At 40.6% G+C, this 23,832-nt stretch overlaps 1 protein-coding gene across 3 annotated transcripts in view; it reads left to right on the top strand.

Annotated features, from left to right (window-relative positions):
- LOC137287382 (coiled-coil domain-containing protein 181-like) overlaps window positions 1-5,868 on the top strand; it is a 37,163-nt gene extending 31,295 nt beyond the window's left edge. For 2 of the 3 annotated variants that reach the window (XM_067819641.1, XM_067819642.1), the window contains 2 exons: window positions 1,705-1,853; window positions 2,534-5,868. In XM_067819641.1, coding sequence (XP_067675742.1) covers window positions 1,705-1,853; window positions 2,534-2,705 — 321 coding nt within the window. In that variant the 3' untranslated portion in view covers window positions 2,706-5,868. Of the gene's footprint in view, window positions 1-1,701; window positions 1,854-2,533 lie in introns of all 3 variants that reach the window. The other variant, XM_067819640.1, reaches the window with a different exon arrangement.
- Window positions 5,869-23,832: the final 17,964 nt, after the last annotated feature.

Below are 23,832 nucleotides of genomic sequence, written 5' to 3' on the forward strand. Positions count from 1 at the left end.
TGAAAGTGAAAATATATATATATGTGTACGGGAAACTTGCAATCAAAAATCACTAGACATGATAACTTGATTGTTGTACAGTTATGCTACCTGTTATCAAAGACGTATACTCACGTGAATATACGTCTTTGTTGTTATTCAACTAAGCCGGAAATAGCGATCAGCTGTGCACAGATGTTTTGGTCCAATGTACCGATGATTCAAGTGAAAACTATCCGATAATATTACATCAAAGAACTATTCCATTATCAGAATATTTTACATATTAAGCTGTTATTGTAACAGACTATTTTACATTGCTATCTGGCTAGTATATAATGTGAGTTTTCTGCAAACATATTTAACATAACAATGAACACAGGCCATTACCAGTCTTGATACAATTTGCATAGGAGACAGTTTCACAAGTCACCGCTGACTTTCCGCAATACTTTGATTGTAAGAAAACAAAATTTTGCCCATTTAATTGTTGAAACTGACTTCAATGAGTCAATAACGTGGGTCTTGGAGTCCATGGATTACGAGACTGTAATCTGTCGGTGACTGCTAAGAATAATGTGAAATTGGTGCTATCGGTGCAGGTGCGGAAAACATTGAAAACTACTACGGTGTTGGTATGATTATTATTGAGAAAACCCTGCATGTTTTGAGCATGTGAAACACAATGGATATGTACGATAAACACTGACAGTTGCCATCTGCACTGAATTTCACTAGTTTACGTAAGTTATAAGAGCGCCACAGCGGATTTGTTGATGAGCTATTTCTGATTTCATGAAGGGGTGTAATCGCAGTACAACCTCTTTATGGGAGCCACGGATTACCCCACGGTTTAACCGAATCTGCGGAACCGCGAAGCGCGTTATTGCAAGGGATGACTTTATGTAGGACTTGATGACTTGTGTCAGCCATAGGATTTTAAATGTCCTTCCCCCTGAGTTATAGCATTGATTACTGATAACAGCCATTGTATTTTGGTTTGCACCTTTTTGGGGACTTATATTGGTTAAACAATGGCCAATCACAGTGAAGATCTTTTTTAAGTTTCTCGTCATGAGGACAGTGTGTGGTACCATTGCCAGATCCAGAGGGTTTTTTAAGTCTTTAAAATATTAACTATCAGTATATCTTGTGAAGAAAGAATAAATGAAAGGTATCCTTTTCATGCTTTTGTTTTAACCTTTTTAGACTTTTGTTATTCCTTGTGCAAATGTACCATTACAGCTGTGATATTTTAAACATTTTGTAAGCTACAGAGCCTAATGACTCTTACTTATAGTCCGACAGGTAAGATATGTAAAAAATATTCAGAAATGACTGGTCCTTTGCATTTTAGTCATTCATTGTATCAGTTTGGTTAGCCTTGTGTATGAAGAGTTCACGCCGAAGGTCTGGGTTTGATTCCCCATGTGGGCACAATATGTGAAGCACATTCCTGATGTAACCCACCCTGATATTGCTATAACATTGCTAAAAGCAGCATAAAACTGAACCCACACACTCACTCCTTGCATCAGTAAATTCTCAAGGAGTTTTTGGATCAGTAAGATCCCAGTGTAATGAAGTGTCATTGAAGCTTGCAAATGAGACTTGATTAACTATGTTTTCTAGTTGTACTCAGATTTATCCAGATTTTACTGAGTTGCTTCGGAGTATGAATCTTGACATATGCTCTTGTGCTAATGGCACGGTTTGTTTCAGAAGGAAGAGAATGAGGCAGCATTCCGAGTCTGGCTGAAGGAGAAGCGTGTTCAGATACGTCGGGAAAAGCTGCTGAAGCATCGTGAGGATCAGGAGATGAAGGATGGCTACCAGACTGTGTCGCGGGACGAGTGTGACAGAGCATTTAAAGAGTAAGTTCTCTTCAATTACATGACCCCACCCTTCACTCACTTATCTCCTCTTACTCATGAATACAGAATTGAACCTATGAACAGGCTGATAATACCTCAGTAACATTGTATCATGTTATGATGCGATCAAGCGTTGCTCAGCATGTGATACTTGGACTTATTTCTCCACGTTTGAAGGTGGAGGTGTCATAAGTGCTCCCCTCCTTCCTGTTCCATGTACTTGTGCTGTATTTGTGACATCACTCACTCACGCTATAACTTCCTGTCATTCCTTCATTCTGCATCAATATCTGTTCACTCACTCTCCATCACTCATCCTTCAATCACTGAGACTGCCTCCATGGTGTAGTGGTTACAGCGTCTGACCAGAGAGCAGAGGATTGTGGGTTTGATCCCTAGCTGCATCTAACCTTACGACATTAAAATATGCTACTTGTTGATAAGCATTTATCAGATTTCAACAAGGACTGGTCAGCTCAGAGTGAGTGTAATGTGGCGGAGTAGGGTATTCATGCTTAACTGCAGCCAGGTATCTCAGTGAGCTAGTGCTATAAACTGGCTTAAGTCTGGACTAGTACAAGCAGCCACACATATGTTAAACTCCATTTCACCTCACACCTTCAATCACTCCGTCACTATCACTGTCCATCACTCACTCCTGTTCTTCTTGTGTTCTGCAGATGGATTAAGAAGAAGAACATCGAGAGCAGGAAACTTAAAGCCGTGGAGAGACAGAAGAATCGTTCAGCTCGTATTTCTGCCAAACGCTCGCGCAGGTCAGCCAGCCTGCTGCGGGCAATCCGCAACTCTCAGTCATTCCAGTACGTTGACTACTACGGCTACAGGTTCTGATGGGCTGTCAGTCGGTGCCTTCTAAGTCAGTCAAGTGACAGACAGGGGTTGTCTCAATTGTTTAAAGGTGTTTTATTGTGCTCCTGTTTTCAAACTATTTTGTGCTAGATCAGAGGTTGTTTTGATGAAAGTTATGTTAAAGAGATGAATTCTTCACCTTTTAAATTTGAAACAACTCCTAAGAAAGATTTGCTAAGAATCAACCCAGCTATCTGTGATCATGTATTTCAGGGATTTTTTGTGGAGAAGAGTCAAATTTTGTCAATTGTGTATTTGTATTTCATAATGTCATGTTTATTGAATAAAATTATTCTCCATCTGTATCAAATTCAGAACTTATTGTGGAGTAGGAAACCAATTTGCATATGTGGTTTTGAAATTACAGGTACAATAACTTTGACCTGCACAGTTGTCTCCCTTTGTTTTGTTGGTTTGGGTCTTTTTTTAAGTTCAGACACAGACTGAGTTTTTGATGAAGGTATAGGAAAAACTGTTACTTGATGAATATTTTTCATACAATATATCCCAAGCACAACACACTTTAATTAACATCCAGATTTCAGCAGTGTCGTTTGTGCTTGCTTGTTTCTTCAGCTGATTAGGGCAATGAACCCTACTGACAAGTCTCATGAAAATGTATGTGAACCTGCTTTTAAGAAAAATATTTCTCCCCTTCAATAAAACAATTTCTTCTTCTTGGTAATAGTTTTTCTACATGACCATTTCCAAATGGCCAAGATTTTGATATTTTAAATGAAGCCTTGAACTAATGTTTGGACAAATATACCAGTGATGCTTAATGTCCCAGTAGTAAAATGAGAATGGCATGTTTAAATGTGAGCATTTAGCTTGTCAACACACATGGGTTTCATAACACATGTTGGGTTCTGAGGCATGAAACCAGGGGGCTGATGAGAAATTAGTGATATTTTGGTGTTCAGACAGAAGGAATCTTTTGTACAAAACCCTGGAAATTTGAAAGTTCAGGATTCAGGCATAGAGACACTGACAGGCCAATAGGGTGGTATTGCTGTATTTTTTTGTTCTAATTGGAGAATATTTTTATTTTTGAACTAGCTGTGTTACTAGATGTCGCTGCTGTTTTGGGACTGGGGTAGACTGGTTATTAGAGTAGCAACTTCCAATCTGTGATATTGTGATGCTGAACGATATGCCTTCTTGTGAGAGGTGTGACAGATAAGTGAATTCTCTTATTGTTGCTGGAGAGAGGATTTTGTAAATCATTGTTTTTCATCACTTGATCTGTGGACCATTCTACAATTATGAAATGAAACATATTTTGAGATGTCTGTTCAGTCTGCTAACAAAGGTACTATGTATGCAAAAGGATATAACTCTTAGACTCACCATAAAAGCGTCATATTTCTTTTTCAGGATATTTTCCTTCAACCACATTACTTTGACAATAGATCATGTATAAGACAGGCTTCATTATGTGCCCTCAGTTTTCATATAAAGAATGTAATTAGACCAGATGGTCTCTACGTTCTGGAATATGTAAAATGTATTTCTTCTTTTCTTGACCTGATGTTTGATATGTATTTTTCAGTCTGGTTGTTTCTTTGGTAAAGTTGTCGTTATCTTTAAATCAAGCTGGATGTAATTCATCTACTACATGTACTCCAGGATTCATACCCATGGATCTTCTGATTTTAGATTACCTTCCCTTGATTTCATTAACATTTCTCAGACCAGACAAACATCATACAAAAACATAAGAAACTGGAAACACAGGACTTGGTACATCCATTAATACATCCTTAATATAGAAATAGTCAATTTTTCTATGCTGAATTTCTTGTACACTCTGTCAAACTCAGTGGGATTTTATGCCACGTTGGTACCTTCAGTCTAACATTGATTTGTAACCTTCATTTTCATTAGTCTGTTAGACTGAGTAGTGTGGCTGATATATGTCAAGAATGGGTAATTTGAGGTTGTGAGAACCATGGGAAAGGATCCAGGATTTAGTGTTTATCAAAATGCATGACTCTGAAATTATATAATAGAGGATATTGGATGTTTTTAGATGTGTGGTACATCATCAAATTGTTGTTCCTTGTTTTCATGGCCTGATGTTTATCACAAGAAGTGATGAGTATTTCGTACAGGTTTGAAAGATTAAGGACAAAAATAAGAGACCAGTGAGCTCTTTTCATCCAAATGTCGATTTCAAAGGCACTCAAAGAAATATGGAAAGTCATTATTTCTGAATCTTATACATATATCTGATCTATCCACATTATTATTCAGTGTTATTCACAATATTATTCTTGTAAGTCGGTTTCTTGGGTCCAGTTCCATCCAGATAACCAAGGTTTAAATACTGTCTTGCTTAAAGTTGTTTCATTGTTGTACCAATCAGGACAGAGTGAAATTTCCACAGAGAAAACCCTTTGATGCAACTTCTTAATGTTCCTGTCTATAAACTAGTAAGACGTGAAAAGTGTGCAGTGGTGGAATTCCTTTGTTTACTTTGACAATCAACATAGTTTTTGTCAATTAGATTAGTAAACGTGTGTATCAAGGATAACTTGGGTTTTTTTTAAATTATTAAATTTATTATTTTAAAATTATCAATCTCATAATTCTGTCTTGCTACTTTAATTTTTCTAACATTTGCTTAAAGTTAATTAATGTTGTTTAATTGTTTGCATTATCTGTTTGACTTAACTGTCTTAGATTTGTTTTGTAGATATGTTTCTTCAATGATACATCTACACGAGTCATTTGTTCTTTAAATTTTCTGTAAGTTTGATGAACGATGAAAAGAAACATATTTTCTTTATATTAGTTATGAGAACATTAATTTTCTGAGGCCTGAAAGAAATGTTTAAATCACATCTGCTGTTTGAATATCATGGCTTATTCAGGAGTTTGCTTATATTTGGATCAGTAGAGAATCTGCAGATGTATCTTGAACCTACAATTTCAGCAATTTTCATTTTTTTTTTTTAAATTCCATGTCTGTTGTGGGCTGGTAGAGTATCCTAAATATTTTGTTTATTGTTTATGACAATTTGATGCAAGACAAGAAACCGTGGATAATTCCATAGGATTACATAGAAAAAATATAAGTTAGCCAATCTCTGTATAACAGAATTGTGATCATGTATGTCAGAATAAATTCCCTGATGGTCAATATGCTTCTTTCTAATATCCAAGAGGTCATTCACTAGATCTACCTCATGTGAAAACTGTGGTAGACAGCATGTCCATGAATGTGGAACTGAGACAGGTTGAGACAAAGGCAAGCACGACTGTTGTCCTCTAACATGCAACATCATCAATTGATATTACATTTCAACATGAAAATATATGCATTAATATTATATACCTTTAGTTCCTGTTGTGAGTTGCCATGGAAACATGAATTGTTGATGAGGTGTTTGGATTCATGTGTTTTGCTGTCATTTGCCGACTGTGGTGCTTTTGATAAAGTGTCTTGTTCTGATTCCTTCGTTAGGGCCTGCACACCTGTACACACCTGCTTATACCTGTAGACCAACTGTGCTTCCAGTGTGTCCCAGCTGTATTCTTCCACCCCTTCATGCATACTTGAGTCTATGAGTTCTACAGCAGGTCCATGTTCTACAGAGGGATCCCTTAAGATGATTAAAGCTGACTTCATACAGCAAACTAAGTTTGACAACACAGTGTTAACATTCAAACAACAGTCAATCCTCTTGATCATTTCCATAAACTTGACAATTTGACAATTTCAACATGTGTTGTCAAACTTTAGTTTGCTGTGTGAAGGCTGCATCAGGGATTGCCTTGTAGACTTGGGCCTACAATTATAGACTGCCATCTCATATCACCTGCATATAATATTGTTGACCTTGAGACAACTGATTCCAGTTTAAATGTTTCACAGTGTAGTTGTGCTTTTGAATAGTTGTGGTGAGTTGTTGGTACTGAAAGGAGTGGGTGGCACTATTTAAGGGATAAGTTATTTAAGGTTTGTGATCCATTTTATTATCTAAGTATTCCATCACCCTCATCCAACCTGTGCAGAGGTTCCCATCCAAATCAACCCTAACTCAATCTTTATTGTTCCACAGAGCCCCAATCAATCACATATAACCCAACCTATACTTTCTCTCCACATATTTGAGCTGCCTTCACCCACTCCACCTCTGGACATACCTTCCTCCCGATCCCATTGTCACTCTCAGTGTCTACTGATGTAATCTGACCCCAACCCTGATGTTCCTATAGATTCCATGGAGGTACCCCTCACCTTCTATTGTCTTTGTCAAACATATTGCAACATTCCTGCATGTGTGCGAAGGAGAGTTCTTTGTACTTATTACTGATAATTCTTGATAGTTGTAGCTTGTCTGTGTAGCATATATACAACTATACATAGAAATGTGTTAAGTGTTTGTTCTTAATATACAACGAAAATCTGTTTATATTTAGCAACTTTCAATTGTTTGAAAATTGTGTTTATTTTGCTGAATTTCAGTGTTTTTGAAAACATGATGATGTAGTTTAGATAGTGAGTTTGCGAATGGGGTTAGCTGTTTTACTCATCTAATGTTCCAAGCACCTGCAACACAAAAACTCAACAGTGCCTACAGACACATCCACAGCTGCATCCCATCTGTATGTTAAGTGCCTGCTAAGGGACAAGTCATTGTGGAAGTTTTATAAAAAATTACTTGAAAAATACACTTTCTGTTGTTGTTCTTCAGTTTTATCTTTTGTGTTTATATAATCCAGTGATATGTACAGTAAAGATATGTAAAATTCTGAAAGGGTTTCTTGTAGTATGGAAATTCGTCCCCTATTCTTTATCTGCTGACAATTCTCAATTCTGACATCAATATGTCTGCATTATTCACATAGTATTAAATTGGTATGTTTCACAGCAAACTTTCTACTGGCAAGTTTTCATAACACTTGGCTCCCGAAAATAAAAATCAACATGGCCACATATAGTATCAACTAAGGTCTCAAAGACTTCATGAAGACTAAGTTGCATATTCGATGTGACCTCGTGCTGATGTAACAAGTATTCTGTACTGATTAATGAAAACGGTTGTCAAAATGGCACAAAGTAGGATGATGGTTACACAAAGAAGACCATCTTTGAATGTATTTTCTACCATAAAGCATGGAACTCGCAGTCACTACAGGCTGATACCTTATACCATTCATACTGGCAGTGATGTATGAAAGGACATCTTTGGGTAATGGATGAACAGTTCCCTCATCGTTTCTGTGTAAATTTACATTGTGAAAATACAAAAATGTGTACCTGTTTGAGGATAGATGTTTGAAATTTGAATGCCAAGACTGACATATCAAATGACATCAACCTGTATTGACATGAAATTATGGTTTCTGTTTCTAAGGTATTGTCACATCCAAGAACATCACTGTGTAAAATTTCAGAATTAAACCACATGACTGAATTGTGCTAATACTGTTATTCCTTGTGATTACCTTGAAGTTGCATTTATGGATATATGTCTCATCCATCTTTGTCCATTGTACAGAGAATGATTTAATTCAACAGTCCGTCCATGCTATTTAGTTGTGTTTCTGTATATTATGTCTGAACTGAACATTTCACTAGTGACGCATATCTAAATTTATTTCTGATTCAATAAGCAAGTCATAGAAAAATAAAGTTTGTAAGTGATTATATATTTTCTTGGAAGTCACATATTTGACTAACCATTTGATATCCAAGTAGAGATACATGGGCGAGGCAGAGCATGGAATTTTGGAAACAAACTATATTTTCTGTTGCTTATGGTTTTCCTCCAAATGGAGAAAATAATTTTGACTAATCAACTTTTGTGAATTGTGAGCTAGAACACAGCAACTGACCCCCTCACTCTTACAGAATTTCAAATGGTTGTCTCTATGACAGTTTGTTTCCTAGTCACTAATATCAATATTTCATCTTAACTGCCTGCTACAGGTGACAAGAGATTAAATGTTTAGGACCTGTTTGTATTGCCATTAACATGATTCCTTTTAAGATTATAATCACAAATTATGAGACTGTTCCCTGAATAAAGTAGATATTTCCATACACACATTTTGCCTGGTGTGATGTGTCGATTTAATTCACCTGGACAGCGGAGCTGAGTGAGTGCCTGCACTCCATCACCAGTAATGCTTCAAGGTGACCAGTCCGTTAAAGGTGTCCCCATCAGCTTTACTGCATTTTTTGCAAAGCGATTATATTTTTACGCCCATTTTAACAATATTTCAGCAGCATCATGGCTGAGGACAACAGAAATGGCCTTTACACACTGTACCCATGAGGGGAATCAAACCTAGGCCTTTGGCATGACAAATAAATGCTTTTACCATTAGGCTATCCCAGTGCCCTTGGACCTCTTGTGCAGACTAGAAACCTTCGATAGTCAGTTCGAGTGAGTGATATTAATGCCACTTTTAGCAATATTCCAGCAGCATGGCAAGGGGACACAAGAAACGCATTTCACACATTGTACCCATGTGGGGAACAGAACCTGGGTCTTCGGGTGACAAGCAAATGTTTTAACCACAGGTCTATCCTAGTGTCCTGTTAGTCGGCTCAAACCCCAGGTGGCCCTGATTGTTTCTAGGCTTGTCAGCACCAGTCTCCTGCTCACTGGTTTCACCAGAGATCATCTGAGACCTGTGTGACTTCAGGCTTTCCTTCCAACTGACTGTGATATTACTGAAATGTTCAGAGTAGTGTCAAACAGAACTCACTCACTGGCCCAAGCAATCATAAATCATATCTGAAATTGATGAAGCTGAGACTTCCCATACTTAATTGATCGGGTGGCTTGCTCGTCACTCAAAAGACACAAGTTCACTTCCCTATATGGGCACAATGTGTGAAGCCCATTTCCAGTGTTCCACACCATGATATTGCTAGAATATTGTTGTAAGCAAAATAACACCAACCTCACTCACTAATGCAATTAACTGACTAATCTGATCTAGATTGAATTATTTTCAGCCTGTGAAGTGTCAAGTCATTGAGGAAGTAGTGATAATGGCGCGTGCAATTAATCACTGGTTTATCTGGTTTAGTCATTGACAAACTGTTGGTGTAGTGCTTAAAAACGCCAATTCAGATTTTAAAAAAAGTTAATGGTAGAGTGCTGACCATGTCACAGATAATAAATAACAACTCAAGAGAATATCTTAAGCTGCATTAGTACTTTGTTGTACAAAGCAATACAGAAAAACACATACCAGTGAAAATTTGGGTTCAAACGGGTCTTCAGTAACCAATGTTTGGTGTAAGAGGTGACTAACCAGATTGGTTAGACATGCTCGCTGACTTGGTTGACACACATCATTGTATCCCAAATGCGTAGATTAATGCTCATACTGTTAATCACCGAAGTTTCTGCTTCCGACTCGATTATCAAATCACTGCCATATAGCTGGAATACTGTTGAGTGCGGCACTAAAAAACTAGCAGCCAACCAGAAAAAAAGATGAAAGTCAAACTGCTTGTCATAAGACCTAACTGATGTTTACTATCTGGTCATCAAAGCTAAAAAGACATCAGCATTCACAGGTATCTTATGCAATGACTCACCAACCACCAGCTGTCTATTCTGTGACATAACTGGGCTATTGCAGTAAAACTGTGCAACAATCAACCAATCATAACATTCACATACAACATGAATTAATCAAATCGAAAGGGCATATATGCAGATATTTGTATTTATTTGATATCAAAATACACTTGGATGTCATGGCATGTGCCGTGTAACAAAGAACATTGCCATTAATACACCAAACACATTTTCACTACAAGAAAAGCTAGACAAGAAATGTAGACAATGCATCCTGCCAAACAAAACTGTGACCAGAAGAGTGCATCCATGCTACCAAACTGAATGCCAGAAATTGCAGATGCCTGGAGAAATCAGAAGCATCAATCTAAGTAAACTTATCCTCAGTACTTTTTGTTACACTCCACTACTGAGTCTAACAAAACCTTATGGGAGGTCGCATCAGGTAACCTCTGAGACTAATAAATCAGAACACAGCTTACGAAACCGCGAAAGTGCACATTTGCACATACCTTTTGAACTTTTTATCTCGAAAAGGTTCGTACCCAAACGATTCCGAATGCTATTTAGCATACACTAACTTCCAGGTGATGCACACGGTGTAAATACAATCATGACAACGGTGAGTAAACAGTCGTTGAAAATAGTGCTTTTGGCAATATTCAAGGATGTTATCTTACGGAAATATTAGCTAATGGTAACAATGTCAAGAGTAACCCAAACGCGTATATACTGCAGGTGATGTTACATGCGGATTTTTGTTTGTGGAGAGATCTGTGTGAGTGACTTGAATCTTTTGGAAGTCCCTCCGATCCCTAAATAGTAGCCGTTGTAAGATTGGTCAAATCTATTTAACCGTCTCGTGTTTGATTGAACGGCCATTTGTCATTCAAAGGTTACCTGACACGACCTTCTACTAGGTTTTGTTAGACTCAGTAGTGGAGTGTTACGAAATACACTGAGACTAAGTTTATTTAGACTATCAGAAGCACCAACTGCCAAAACAGATGCTAGAGCGTAGACACACCTCCCACCAAACTGGGTGTCAGAAAATGAAAATACAAAAAACACACATAACTGATGTATGTAATGTTTAACTGTAAAAATTGTGATCTAAATTCATAATAGTTGTCAAACACTCCATGATTTTCAACATCCTTTTGTCAAAGTGTTGTTTAATCCATTTCTATAGAAGAATGAGTTACAATCTCTTGTCATATGACAGATCTTTGTTACAAGAGATCGTGTAGCAGTCATCTCATCAGGTGGTCTTGTGTTCATAAATCCATACTTCTAGTCGATCATTTATCAATAATTGATCGACAGATGACATCTATAATTAATTGTGGATTTAGAGGTCAATTCCCAACACTAATGACTATAGAAGGGTGAGAAGGGTGTCATGACAAATGGATGAAAACAAAAATACATTGAAAGTACTCATCACGAATATAAATCCAATACAGTTCCTTCTAAACATACCACAAATGTCATCCCACAGCTTGAGAAAATCTTTTCATATTCCCCGGCATTCTGTCGATTTTTTGTGTCAGGTGAATATCTTATAAAAATGCGACTGAGATTTCATGTATTCAGTCGACATATTTCATAAGAGAACACCCTAGAAAATCTATTTTCTAAAAAGAGTCATCAGAAGATGACATATCCCCCCCAGCCCCCTCATGTTTGAAAGTACAAATCATTTGACGGTTACTTGATGTGTTTTAAGACTAAGTTTGAATCGTTTCCATGGGAATAATGAAAAATACAAATGCCAAATATCTGTAAACAGCAAAAGGTACCAATTCTAGATCTGCCTTATGTATCTGCCGAGTATTGTTGAAAGATATCAAATGGTTTTCTAGTTTTGCTCAGGAAATAAAGCCTGTCCCTCCCTTTTAAAACTAACTCTGCATCGTTTCCATGGAAACCGGAAAAAACAAAAATGACAAAAACATGTAAATAGCAAAAGGCAACACTTTGGGATCTGCCTCACATATCTGCCAAGTTTTGCTGAGTGAAAATTTTCAAGCTGTGCTCTGGAAACGGAGCCAACCCCTCCATTTTTTAAGACTAAGTCTGAATCGTTTCAATGGAAACCAAGAAAAATAAAAATGACAAATATAGCATAAATAGTAAAATGCAGCATGTTAGCTGTTGTTAGATATATGTGCCAATTCTTGTTGAAAAATATTGAACAGTTTTGGAATTACGTGCCGGAAAAAAAATGATTATGACGAATGGACAGTCAGACAGATAGACAAGGCATTGACTTTAACATCCCACCGCATTACATGCAGAGGTGATAAATATGACAAAAATCTGTAAATAGCAAAAGGCACCACTTTATATTATGTTTGATATATCTGCCATGTTTCACATAAACATATATTGGACAATTTTGGAGTTAGGCTCTGGAAACAAAATTATTACAGACAGACAAGACGAAAACTATATCCCCCACATTACAAAAATATGTGGGATGTCGAGAAAACGTCGAGAAAAAAAAACAGCACTTAGTGGAAAAACCCTGAAATTAAAATCGGAAAATGAACTACACCCCCTCACCGGCGAATGCCTCTGATTGGTCGAAATTATAGTCAAATGCCTGCAATTGGGTAAAATTATAATCAAAAAGCAATCACTATGAAGCTTCCTAAGTCACGTTTTTTTCTATCAAAGAGAAGTATATACTACACCATTTCCGGTGTCTCCGCCAAGCATAGCGTAAGACTCTTTTTCGCTCACCATAAATAGTAACATAGCATGCAATATTTGACATGTCAGCCCGACAGGTTGCAAAGTTTTATGTATACATAGCATCGAGAGCTTGCTCAACTATAAAAGCAAACATCATGTGTAAACCAGTGCTTTTTTATAATAATAGCTTGACCCAGATATACATGCTGACTCAAAATATTAGGTATCGTTATGTTCTTGAACAGTGACAACTAAAATTCATGTGATGGAACACATAAAAAAACATTCATTTATTGATCGGGGACAGTGGTTAAAGAGTTTTTTTAAAGCTGGAGAAATGTGCAAGTTTTCAACGCTGCTTTTAGACAATCGGTTTCCTTGGCATTTAGAAGCTATACCAAAATGTTGCATCGTAACAAATAAAGAAGTTATTATTCATAAAGCATTATACTTTTGCTGTTTTAGAAGTTTGGGAACCTGTGGAGATCTGGGTTAGAATTTGTCGGGTCGGGTCATGACCATTGAAAATGGGTGAAAATGAAGTGCATCCCCCAACCACCATCCGTTTCTCAAAAATGTACACCCCCACCTCACCTTATTAGCTGTATCCACCATTTATTGTAAAATCAGTTTATACAAACCTGTAGAGGTTATGAATTCTTTGAAGAATGTCATCCTTGGGGTACATATATAGCATTAAAACAAAACAAAAAACTCAGAATGTGGGGAGGTGGGTGGCCGTACCCCAAGGAGGACATTCTTCAAAGAATTCATAACCTCTACAGGTTTGTATAATTCATTTTCAGAAGAAGTCCTCCTTGGGGTATATATAAAGCATAAAACAGACTCCCAACGCATGTGAGTTGGGAGCGGTATTCTGTCTGCTAATGTGTACCCTGCACACACTCTCATACACTGCCGAAGCTGCGAGAGATAGAGAAATACACTTACCCAATCACCAAACCGCTGATGTCAATCAGGCAGGGGCGTGGCCAAATAGGGCTGAAAGAGCCAATCGACAATGATCCCCAAAGGTGATGGACATATGACCACCCAATTCATGTCATACACTGTCAATATTCCCCCAAACCAGCGAAGTAGTGCCGGGAATAACAGTGCAAAGGTGAACAAGAACGTATGTTGACGCTAAAGTGAAAAAAAAGTCTATAGGTAGTTCACCTTTTTTTTTTCCCAAAAAAAACAACAAAAAAAACACCACCAGAGGGTACCCGTCACCAATAACACAGAACGGTTTCGTGAAAACCCATCACCAGGAACATTTCATGTAAAACTAAGTCGAGATCTCATGAGCTCATTCAGCTAGGGGAATCACGACTCTGCCCACTGGTGAGAACTGTATGGTCAAACCAAGCACGTTCATGTGAATGTTTGTCCAGCTGGTAACGACGAATAAACGTGCTTGGTCGGCTCCAAATAGCTGCAGAGCAGTTCTCCTCAATGGGCAGAGCCGCGGCATAAGCCTGTGACGTAGCCACTGCCCTAACAGAATGAGCCTTTAACCCATTAGGAATAGTTATCCCTTTATGAGTATACGCCAACCAAATGGCAGAGACAAGCCAACTAGATATGGTTTGCTTGGTCGCCGGCAGACCAGCTCTCCCCCCGCCCTAACAACAAAGTAACTGGTTATCTTTTTGGATACCAGCTGTTTGTTTGATATAAGCCCTGAGGGTCTTACGGAGATCTAAGACGTGAGCACGTCGAAGAGAGGTACCGGGCGAAGGAGGCTGCATGAGCTTAGGGAGCTTGATAGGCGCTGTAACATGAAAAGCGCCTACGATCTTAGGACGGTAAGAATCCGGCAGTCTAATACTGACCCTGTCTTTGTGAAAGACGGTCAGGGCAGGATCTGCTGACATTGCATGAATGTCACCCACCCGCCTGCCGGACATTACCGGCACAAGAAAGGCAGCCTTCCACGTTAACAGCTGGAGAGAAAGAGACGATAGCTCTTGAAAAAGAGGACCAGACAACCTGTCAAAAACGACTGACAAGTCCAACGGGGGACTAATCTGTCGGACAGTCGGACGGATCCTATCCACACCCGCTAAAAAACGCTGTACAAGAGGGTGCTGCCCCAAGAGAGCACCGTCAACAGGAATATGGAACGCCGAAATGGCCGTGGAATAGCCTCGGATAGTAGAGGCGGCTAGGCCTGACTCTAACCGGAACTGTAAAAATTCCAGTACTTCAACTAAAGTTGAAGAAAAGGGATCAAGAATCCCCCTGTCGACACAACAGTGCGCAAAACAGGCCCATCTATCTTCATATTGAACATTTGTCGAATCCCTCAGCAAAGCCAGAATTGTGTCTGCAACTGGTGCAGAAATTCCGCTCGCTTGGAGGCGATTCCGGACAGTGGCCAGGCCACCCACTGAATCCTGGGATTCGGGTGCGGCGCTCCATTATGGGATAGTAAGTCCGGTCGAAAGGGTAAAAGGACAGGAGGCAATGCCAGAAACCTTATTACCGGAAACCAGCTTTGAGACGATCAAAGAGGAGCAAGAAGCACTAACAGTCGAGCTGGTTGGGTGGCAAGCTGCGAGAGGACCCTGGGAATCAGCGGCAGAGGTGTGAACGCCCACAATACCCTGTCCGTCCAATCGAGCTGGAAAGTGTCCTGGGTGATGGCTCTCGGATCCAGTATCCGAGAGCAAAACACCAGAATCTGGTTCGTCCCCCCCAGAGGCAAACAGATCCACCTGGAACGACCCGAACAACTGGGAGATAATCCCGATGCAACATCCACTCGTGTGGAGCTTGAACACGTCGAGAGCGTGCGTCTGCTCGAACATTGTCCACCCCGGGGAGATACACGGGACACACCAGAACATGGAACCAGTTGCACTACTGTAGAAAGTGCCACGCCTCTTCTAGGAGGGATGGAGAAAACGTACCGCCCTGTTTCAGGATGTAGGTCATTGCAATTTGGTTGTCCATTTCGAGATGCACCACGCAATCTCGAACCGTCTCCAAAAAGTGTTGGAACACTAGCCGGACAGCTCTCAATTCGAGCACATTGATGTGCAGGAACGTTTCGTGCTGTAACCAGAGGCCCGAAACTGATTGAGCGCCCAGTATGCCACCCCTGTGCTGTGAGGAAAGCGTCCATCTGAATTGAGAGAGGTGGTGAGGGAGTGTCAAAGGGTAATCCCCTGGATAGATTCCCTACCACTGTCCACCACCGTACATGAGGAAGTAGCCACTCCGGAGTGAGGAGAATCATCTCGTAACTCCGGCCGAGGGACCACATCCACGCCAAAGCGTACTGAATGGGTCGCATCCTCAACCACGCCCTCCAAACAACGTCCATTGTCGCTGCCATGTTGCCTAGCAACTGGAGCCAAACCTGAGGGGGGACTCGAGGAATTGCAGAACAATTCTCTGAACTTTGGAGATCCGATCCGGCGACAGGGAGACGAGGCCTCTCGCTATGTCGAACCGTGCGCCTAAGAAGATCAGATCCTGTGCAGGAACTAGGTTCTTGACTAGGAACTGACTTCTTGAGGTTGATAATCCAGCCCAACCTGGTGAGAATACACATTATGGTGAATGTTGCGTCTCGACTCAAGTGAGCGGCAAGTGCTCGTATAAGCCAATCGTCCAGGTACAGGTGACAACACCTGCCCTGTGACTGGCCACTTGCGCTGGGATTAACATATGCTTGGTGAATACCCTTGGAGCCGTAGCGATGCTGAAGGGAATCACCTGAAACTGATAGCATACCCCGTCGAAGGAAAACCGCAGGTATTTCCTGAACTCGGGATGCATCGGGACATACAGGTACGCGTCCTTGAGGTCGATGGACGTAAGCCAGTCCCCTCTTTCTACAGATGAGATCACTGACCGTAGTGTCTTCATCTTGAATGACGGTACCTGCAGCATAGTGTTCAGACGTTTTCGATTGAGAAGCGGCCTGCACCCTCCGTCCTTTTTGGTGACCAGGAAATAAGTGGAGTAAAATCCCTCTTGTTCCTGACCCCCCGGAACCACCTCGATGGCCGCCTTGTCCAGTAAAGACTGGACCTCTGCGCGGACAACCTCGGCTTTCTCCGGGACTACCGGCACAGGAGTGCGACGGATCCCGGAAAAGGGAGACAGGTCTCTCTTCCACTGTGGTAAGTGGCTGTCCCTGAGTGTGGATAGGACCCAGGGGTTGGAGGTTACCTTTTCCCAATCCGACAGGAAGGGGGAAAGGCGGCCACCCACAGGAACGTTTGGCAGGAGGCAATGAATACCCGTCGGCAGTGCTCCGACTGCTTGATTCGGGTTCACTTGCAAGGGCTCCGGAGGATGACTTACTGGGAAGCTGGGGCGCCGCAGCCTTTCCCTTGCCCCTACCCTTACCCTTCCGCGCCTGCAAGGGCTGACTTACTGGGAAGACAGGGCCGACTTCCCCTTCCTTGCCCTACCCTTACCCTTACCCTTCAGCGCCTGCAAGGGCTGTGCCCACTTAGCAGAGTCCTTGGCTGGAGGTAAGCGTCGGGGGCCGTGCACGAGAAGTGTGATGCTGTTCTAACAAGGGCTTAGATTCCTTGAAGGTAGACACAGCCTCCGCGGCCTCCCGGACCACCGATGCCGCTCCTGGGAAGAGAGGAGATCCCATTCGGAAGGGCGGTGACAGGAGCGCTTGTTGAGTGGCCGGCGAATACCGACAGCCACTGCCTACGGAGGCCCATAACTGCCGACATCATCTGGCATGCCGGGGACCTGATCGAGTCCCGTGCCAGATGAGACTGCACCTCCGTAAGCTGCTGTGCGAGTGTAGGAGAGGTACACTCCTCCTTGATACCGCCGCTGTCCACAAGCTGACGCTGCAATACCGAGGTATATGCGGAGTGTATTGTGACTTTAAGGCACTGAGCTGCATTACGGTACTGCTCCTCAAACGACCTATAAGCCGATTTGAGGGCAGTAACGTTAGAAGTAAATGGAGGCAAGCGCCGCCCTTGTTTAGCCTAACCCCCCAGGGCGACCGATGCATAGATACAGTCGTCGACCACTGGAGGGTTATACAGGTTAAGATCACCCATGAGGTAACGCCGGTCTAGCTCCGGTAAATTGAAGCGTGACCGCGCACCTGTTAGAAGAGGGTTAATAACCTCTGACTATAGAATCCGCCACCTTGGCTGGGGTAAAAGCCTCACCCGGTAGATGGAACTCCTTGGGGTCAAGTGTCACTGAAGCAACCACGACCTGAGGCAGGACGGAAGCTATGCATTCCTGCACCTGCCTCAACGAAGCGCCAAGCGAAAAGGAAGACTTGCTCGGCCCACCCCAGTCCTCCTCCTCCTCCATGATCTCCTTGGCGCGACCCCCCATGAGTGACACCTCAGACCTGTCATCTAAGGATAGCTCCGGGGATCAGTCGAGGGAACATCCGAAAGAGAGAGAGGCCCGAGCAGAGCTGAGCAGCCCGACGCCATAGACCCGACGCCCGAGACTGAGTCTGGGTGGCGGATCGCCGGCAACGCTCCCAACGTAGGTATGGAACCCACATGACCGACATTGGCAACCTCGGAGTGGCTGGCAACCGACACTGAAGTCGGTTCCTGCGCACCCCCTAGGGAAATCGGAATTCGGACAGACAAAGACGAAAGTAATTCAAAAGTTAAAGGTTGCGAGAGTTCAGTAGGAGGTGCTGCGGAGGTAGAAGCCACCACTGGAGGGGGGTCGAAGTACCCTTTGCTGGTTTAACAGTATCTCCCCTCCCCGAGACTGAAGACGAAGACGCACCCTTCTTTTGGTCTTTTTTGACCTTTTTTGATGGCATGTGTGGATTTTTTAGCCCTAGGGGAAAAGTCTTGACATATTTGTGCATCCTTGCTCGTCATGAGCTTCCTCCGCCAGGCAACGCAGGCACACAAGATGCCTATCCCGTGGGGGAAGTTTTACGTTACAAGTAGTACACCCCTTGAACTGGAAAAAACAGAACAGCGCTATGACTAATAGCAAGGCCGGTTAATCCAACAAACACATGAGTATTTAACAGAAACAATACTACGCACTGGCCATATTTAACTGTTAAATAATAAAGCTATTTATGAAAACATACAATAGCAGATATGTTTTTGGGGGGTTTTTTTCTCTTTTACCATAGAAAAGAAGGGTAAAAAACACACAAATATCCTGTTTGTATTTACAACCACACCTAAAAATAGGCAGGAAAAAATAACCACCAGGTACATGCCGACCGCCATCTTGTCAGCCACATGGCTGAAGACCAAGGTCACCACAGACAGTTACAACATTTCATGAATGAAAAAGAGTGAAATATGAATTCCTAATAGCGCCCGTGCATTAGAAAGGAACCATACATACGGTTTTTGTAGCTTTCTCACTCATTTCTCATCAACTCGTAAGCTTCCTCTAAATATGAGAGCTGCTGAATGGACGACTGTCCTCTATGACGACAGCATGAAAAGTGAGGTATGAGGTATACGGCGAGAGTTACCTGCTCTTGGCTGTTGAGAGGCCAGGGTAGGGACCCTGTAGGGGTGGTCTCACAAGACAAAAACAAGTTTTTTGTTTTGTAAAATATTTATTCAATATTGTTACAACTGTCGTAGGCATTTTTATGGACATTTTAATGCTATATATGTACCCCAAGGAGGACTTCTTCTGAAAAAGAATTAATGTTTATATTAAAAACATGTAGAGGTATTGTTTCAAGGCTGACGGCAGAAAAAATTACTTCAACTGAACAGTCTCATATTATTTTCCCTCCCTCAAAAGAGAATTAAGCTGGCCTGTCTGGGTTTTTTAAAACTCTTAGTTCAGAGTTCCCAGAATGATATTTTCTGGTTTAAAAAATTCATTAAAGGTCACATGCAATGTAAAACTCAACATTGCAGATTCTGATACCTTTTGGTAAACACTTACCGAAACAATCAGTAGTATAAACAATGGGGGTAATGGACCACCCTATCTCAGGCATAGAAGCAATAAGTATCCTGTTCCTCACCCCTATCAATTTATAAACCAACAAAAGTCATAAGAAGATGACATATCTCCTCCCAGCACCCTCATACTGTAAACCAGGAAATTTTTGCTTCGATAAAATTTTGCAACTGAACAGTCAATAGCATAAATGTGACAATAAAATTTTACGAGTTGTAAGACTTGATCAGTATACTCACTTTGCTATTTTATGTTATTGAAGGTAACAACACTGAGGCGTCACTTCACATACAGTGATTGCTTCCTGTTGTTTTGTAATGCCATGCTAGCGATACACAAGTACTGTTAATAGTGGACCCGATTGCTATTGTATTGTTGTTTCCACAAGCGCTTTCAAGAAGTGGGCGATTATTGGAGTAGGACCATTCATTTGTAACATGTTATTATATTCCCCCAGCTGAGAGTCACAATGCTATCCCGCTAAATTTCCTTGCACCCTTTCATATTTTCATATTTGCGTAATCGGAAAATTATTATTAAAAGATTTCTCAAATAATATCTATGGTCATCTTTTCCCCAATATAAATGGCTTTCTGCTCAGTAACAGGATACAACAGGGGCAAATACCTCCATTTTCGAAGCTCTGTACAAATAACATGTGAGCTCTGAACATCAACCTTGCCAAGAGTATATTCTGATTTGTAAGAAGCAATTTTATTGGATAAAAACTAGTTTCTAATGACCCTTATTTGCCACAGTCTGATGTAAGGATCCTGAAAGGTCAAAATCAATGACCCAAGGCAGTCAATCAGATAACAGCAATGAATTACGTTCTTGTAAACATAGATTCAGATGAAAGTTTGGGGTAAAATTATGATATTCTGAACATGTTACACAACACACAACCTCCTATACATACATTAGGGACTTTAGTGCATGTATCGTGCTAGGTTATGACCTGTGACAAAAATGCTTTATGCACATTTTTTAGCATTAAACATCGTGTCCAAGCGGTAAGTTTGAGGTGACGAAAGCCGAGATGTCACTTGAATTACGGCACACAATTGCTCAAAAGAGATGGAAGTAGTAAGTTACTATGTTCATTTGACATTTACGAGTACTGTTGTTGATTGTATTCTTTCGCTTATTCACTTTGATTAATTATCATTACTCTGCTCTTTGACAACTTGATGATACGGACCTGTTCATGAAGCACGTGTACGAGAATCATACATCTTGTTTGTTGTTTGAATCAGCAGAACTACTGATCGTCCACATGAGAAAGCAGCTTTAAATAAATGTGACGATTTGTTAATGCAACACAATAAACATCACATTTTTCGCATTAATTTATCACTTGCAAAAATGTCCTGCTTTACAGCATATGAAAGGACAAATCATCTGACAGTTTAGGATGATTTTATAGAGTAAATTTGAATCATTTCATCTGTTAAAAGATATCAAAAGCTTTTGGACTTGTGCTCTGGAAACAAATCCCATCCATTTTGGACTAAGTCCAAAGTGTTTCCATGGAAACCGGGAAAAATAAACATGCCCAAACTTTGAAAATAGCAAAAGGCATCACTTTGTGGTCTCCCTCACTAATCTGCCAAGTTCTGCTATAAGATATTTAATAGCTTTCGAGTTGTACTCCGGAAATGAAGCCAATTCCTTACATTTTGAGACCAAGTCCAAATCATTTTCATGGGAACCCAGAAAAAGATAAAACCTGTAAATAGCAAAAGGCACGATGTTGGGGTCTGCCACACATATCTACCAAGTTTTGCTGATGGATTCTAAGAAGTTTTTGAGTTCTGCTCAGGAAATGAAACACACCTCTCACTTTTGTGACAAAGTCCGAAGCGTGTCCATGGAAACCGAGAAAATAATAAATCACAAACAAAAATGTAAATAGCAAAAGGCACCACTTTAGGTTCTGACTGATATATCTACCAAGTAGAAAACAGTTTGAACAGTTTTTGAGTTCTGCTCCGGAAACGAAGCCGATCCCTCCATTTTAAGACAAAAACTAAACATGCCAAAACTTTGTAAATAGCAAAAGGCTCCACTTGGGGTCTGACACACATATCTGCCAAGTTTTGTAGAAAGATATTAAGGTTTTGAGTTCTGCTCCGGAAACAAAGCCCATCCCTCCATTTTCAAAGTCTGAATCGTTTCCAGGGAAACCCAGAAAATGAAGGAAGTTTTTGAGTTCTGCTAAGGAAACGAAACACACCTGTCAATTTGAGATTAAGTCCGAAACGTTTCCATGGAAACCGAAAAAATAATAAATCAATAAAACCTGTAAATAGCAAAAGGCACGATGTTGGGGTCTGCCACACATATCTACCAAGTTATACTGACAGATATCAGGAAGTTTTTTGAGTTCTGCTCCGGAAACTAAGCCTATCTCTCCAGTTTGAGACAAAGTCTGAATCTTTTCCATGAAAGCCCAGAAAATGATAAATCACAAAAACCTGTAAATTCCAAAAGGCACCACTTTGGGGTCTGCCACACATATCTACCAAGTTATACTGACAAATATTAGAAAGTTTTTGAGTTTTTTTTGTTTCCGGAAATGAAACACACCTCTCACTATAGAGACAAAGTCCGAAACGTTTCCATGGAAGCCTAGAAAATTAGAAATCACAAAAACCCCTGTTAATAGTAAAAGACACCACTTTAGGTTCTGACTCATATATCTACCAAATTTTGCAGAAAAATATTGACTGTTTTTTTTAGTTCTGCTCCGGAAACAAACCTATCCCACAATTTCACTAAGACAAAAATGTTCCATTGAAAAAAAAATAAAAATAAAAATGTAAAAAATCTGTAAATAGCAAACATTGAACAGTTTCTGTGTTATGCTCTGGAAACAAAATGATTACGGATGGACAAGGTGTCAACTACATACAGGCAACATTACTGATAACTTTTAGTAATTACTAAAAAATACTAGTAACATTACTAATAATTACTAGCAATTATAAAGCACTTGCTGTGGCAGGATTGGGATTCCTAGGAAGATTGAGATCCTGGGATTCCCATATATAAGCACATAAGAAGTATAGGATATATACCTAGGGCAAAAACAATCATGCCACCAAAAAGAGATTTGCCTTCACACCAGATCCAAGAAATACGCTCCCTTCGAGGGGTGCTCCCTGCAAGCAAGGTCAAAATGCGCTTAGGTATTGGGTCCACAAGGTTGTACAAGCTATGGCAAGATCCAATAAGGAAACCATACCAACATCCAGAAATAGCAATACTCGGTGGAACGTTGCCAACAATCCAGGACTTCTACAACCACCTGAAGTGGCTCGAGGCTAGTGTAGAGCCAACCACAAATACGTCGTCGACTACTACACATTTATTGGTTGACATCCTGTCTAAGCTGGGCAAGGACAACAATGACGATGTTTTAGAGGAAATAGAAGAGGAACAAGAAGAGACCTGTCTGGGTATACAAAAGGTAAGGCAGATAGTGGAATCAGCCAAAAGATGAGCCTCTTGCTGACCGGTGTTTTTCTCTGGAAGGTCAAGGTCGTCCACAAGACCTGGAAAACTCAGTACCTGGTTTATTCAGATACCTCTATGTCTGCATGCCTGTCTTCTAATGGCAATATTCAATGCGCAACTTCAATCAATGACCACATGATATTTTAAATCAATACCTTTCGGGCTTATTAGCCATAAACAAAGAGCCAGCAAATGAACCAGTGGCCTTGAAGAGGCTTCTTTACACTTGAGTGCACACCCACTGGCTCTGACTGCGTTTGGTATTGCATCTGCTTGATTTCGAGGGAGGTCCACCCAAGTACAAAATATTGCACTTTTGATTTGCGATTGCATGCCTATATAATTTTGTTTACCTATTTTTACTTAATCAGGAATGCATTTCAAATATCATGAATAAGTGATAACTGTGTTTTAAT

Source organism: Haliotis asinina, chromosome 6, assembly GCF_037392515.1.
Source record: "Haliotis asinina isolate JCU_RB_2024 chromosome 6, JCU_Hal_asi_v2, whole genome shotgun sequence".
Lineage (NCBI taxonomy): Eukaryota > Metazoa > Mollusca > Gastropoda > Lepetellida > Haliotidae > Haliotis > Haliotis asinina.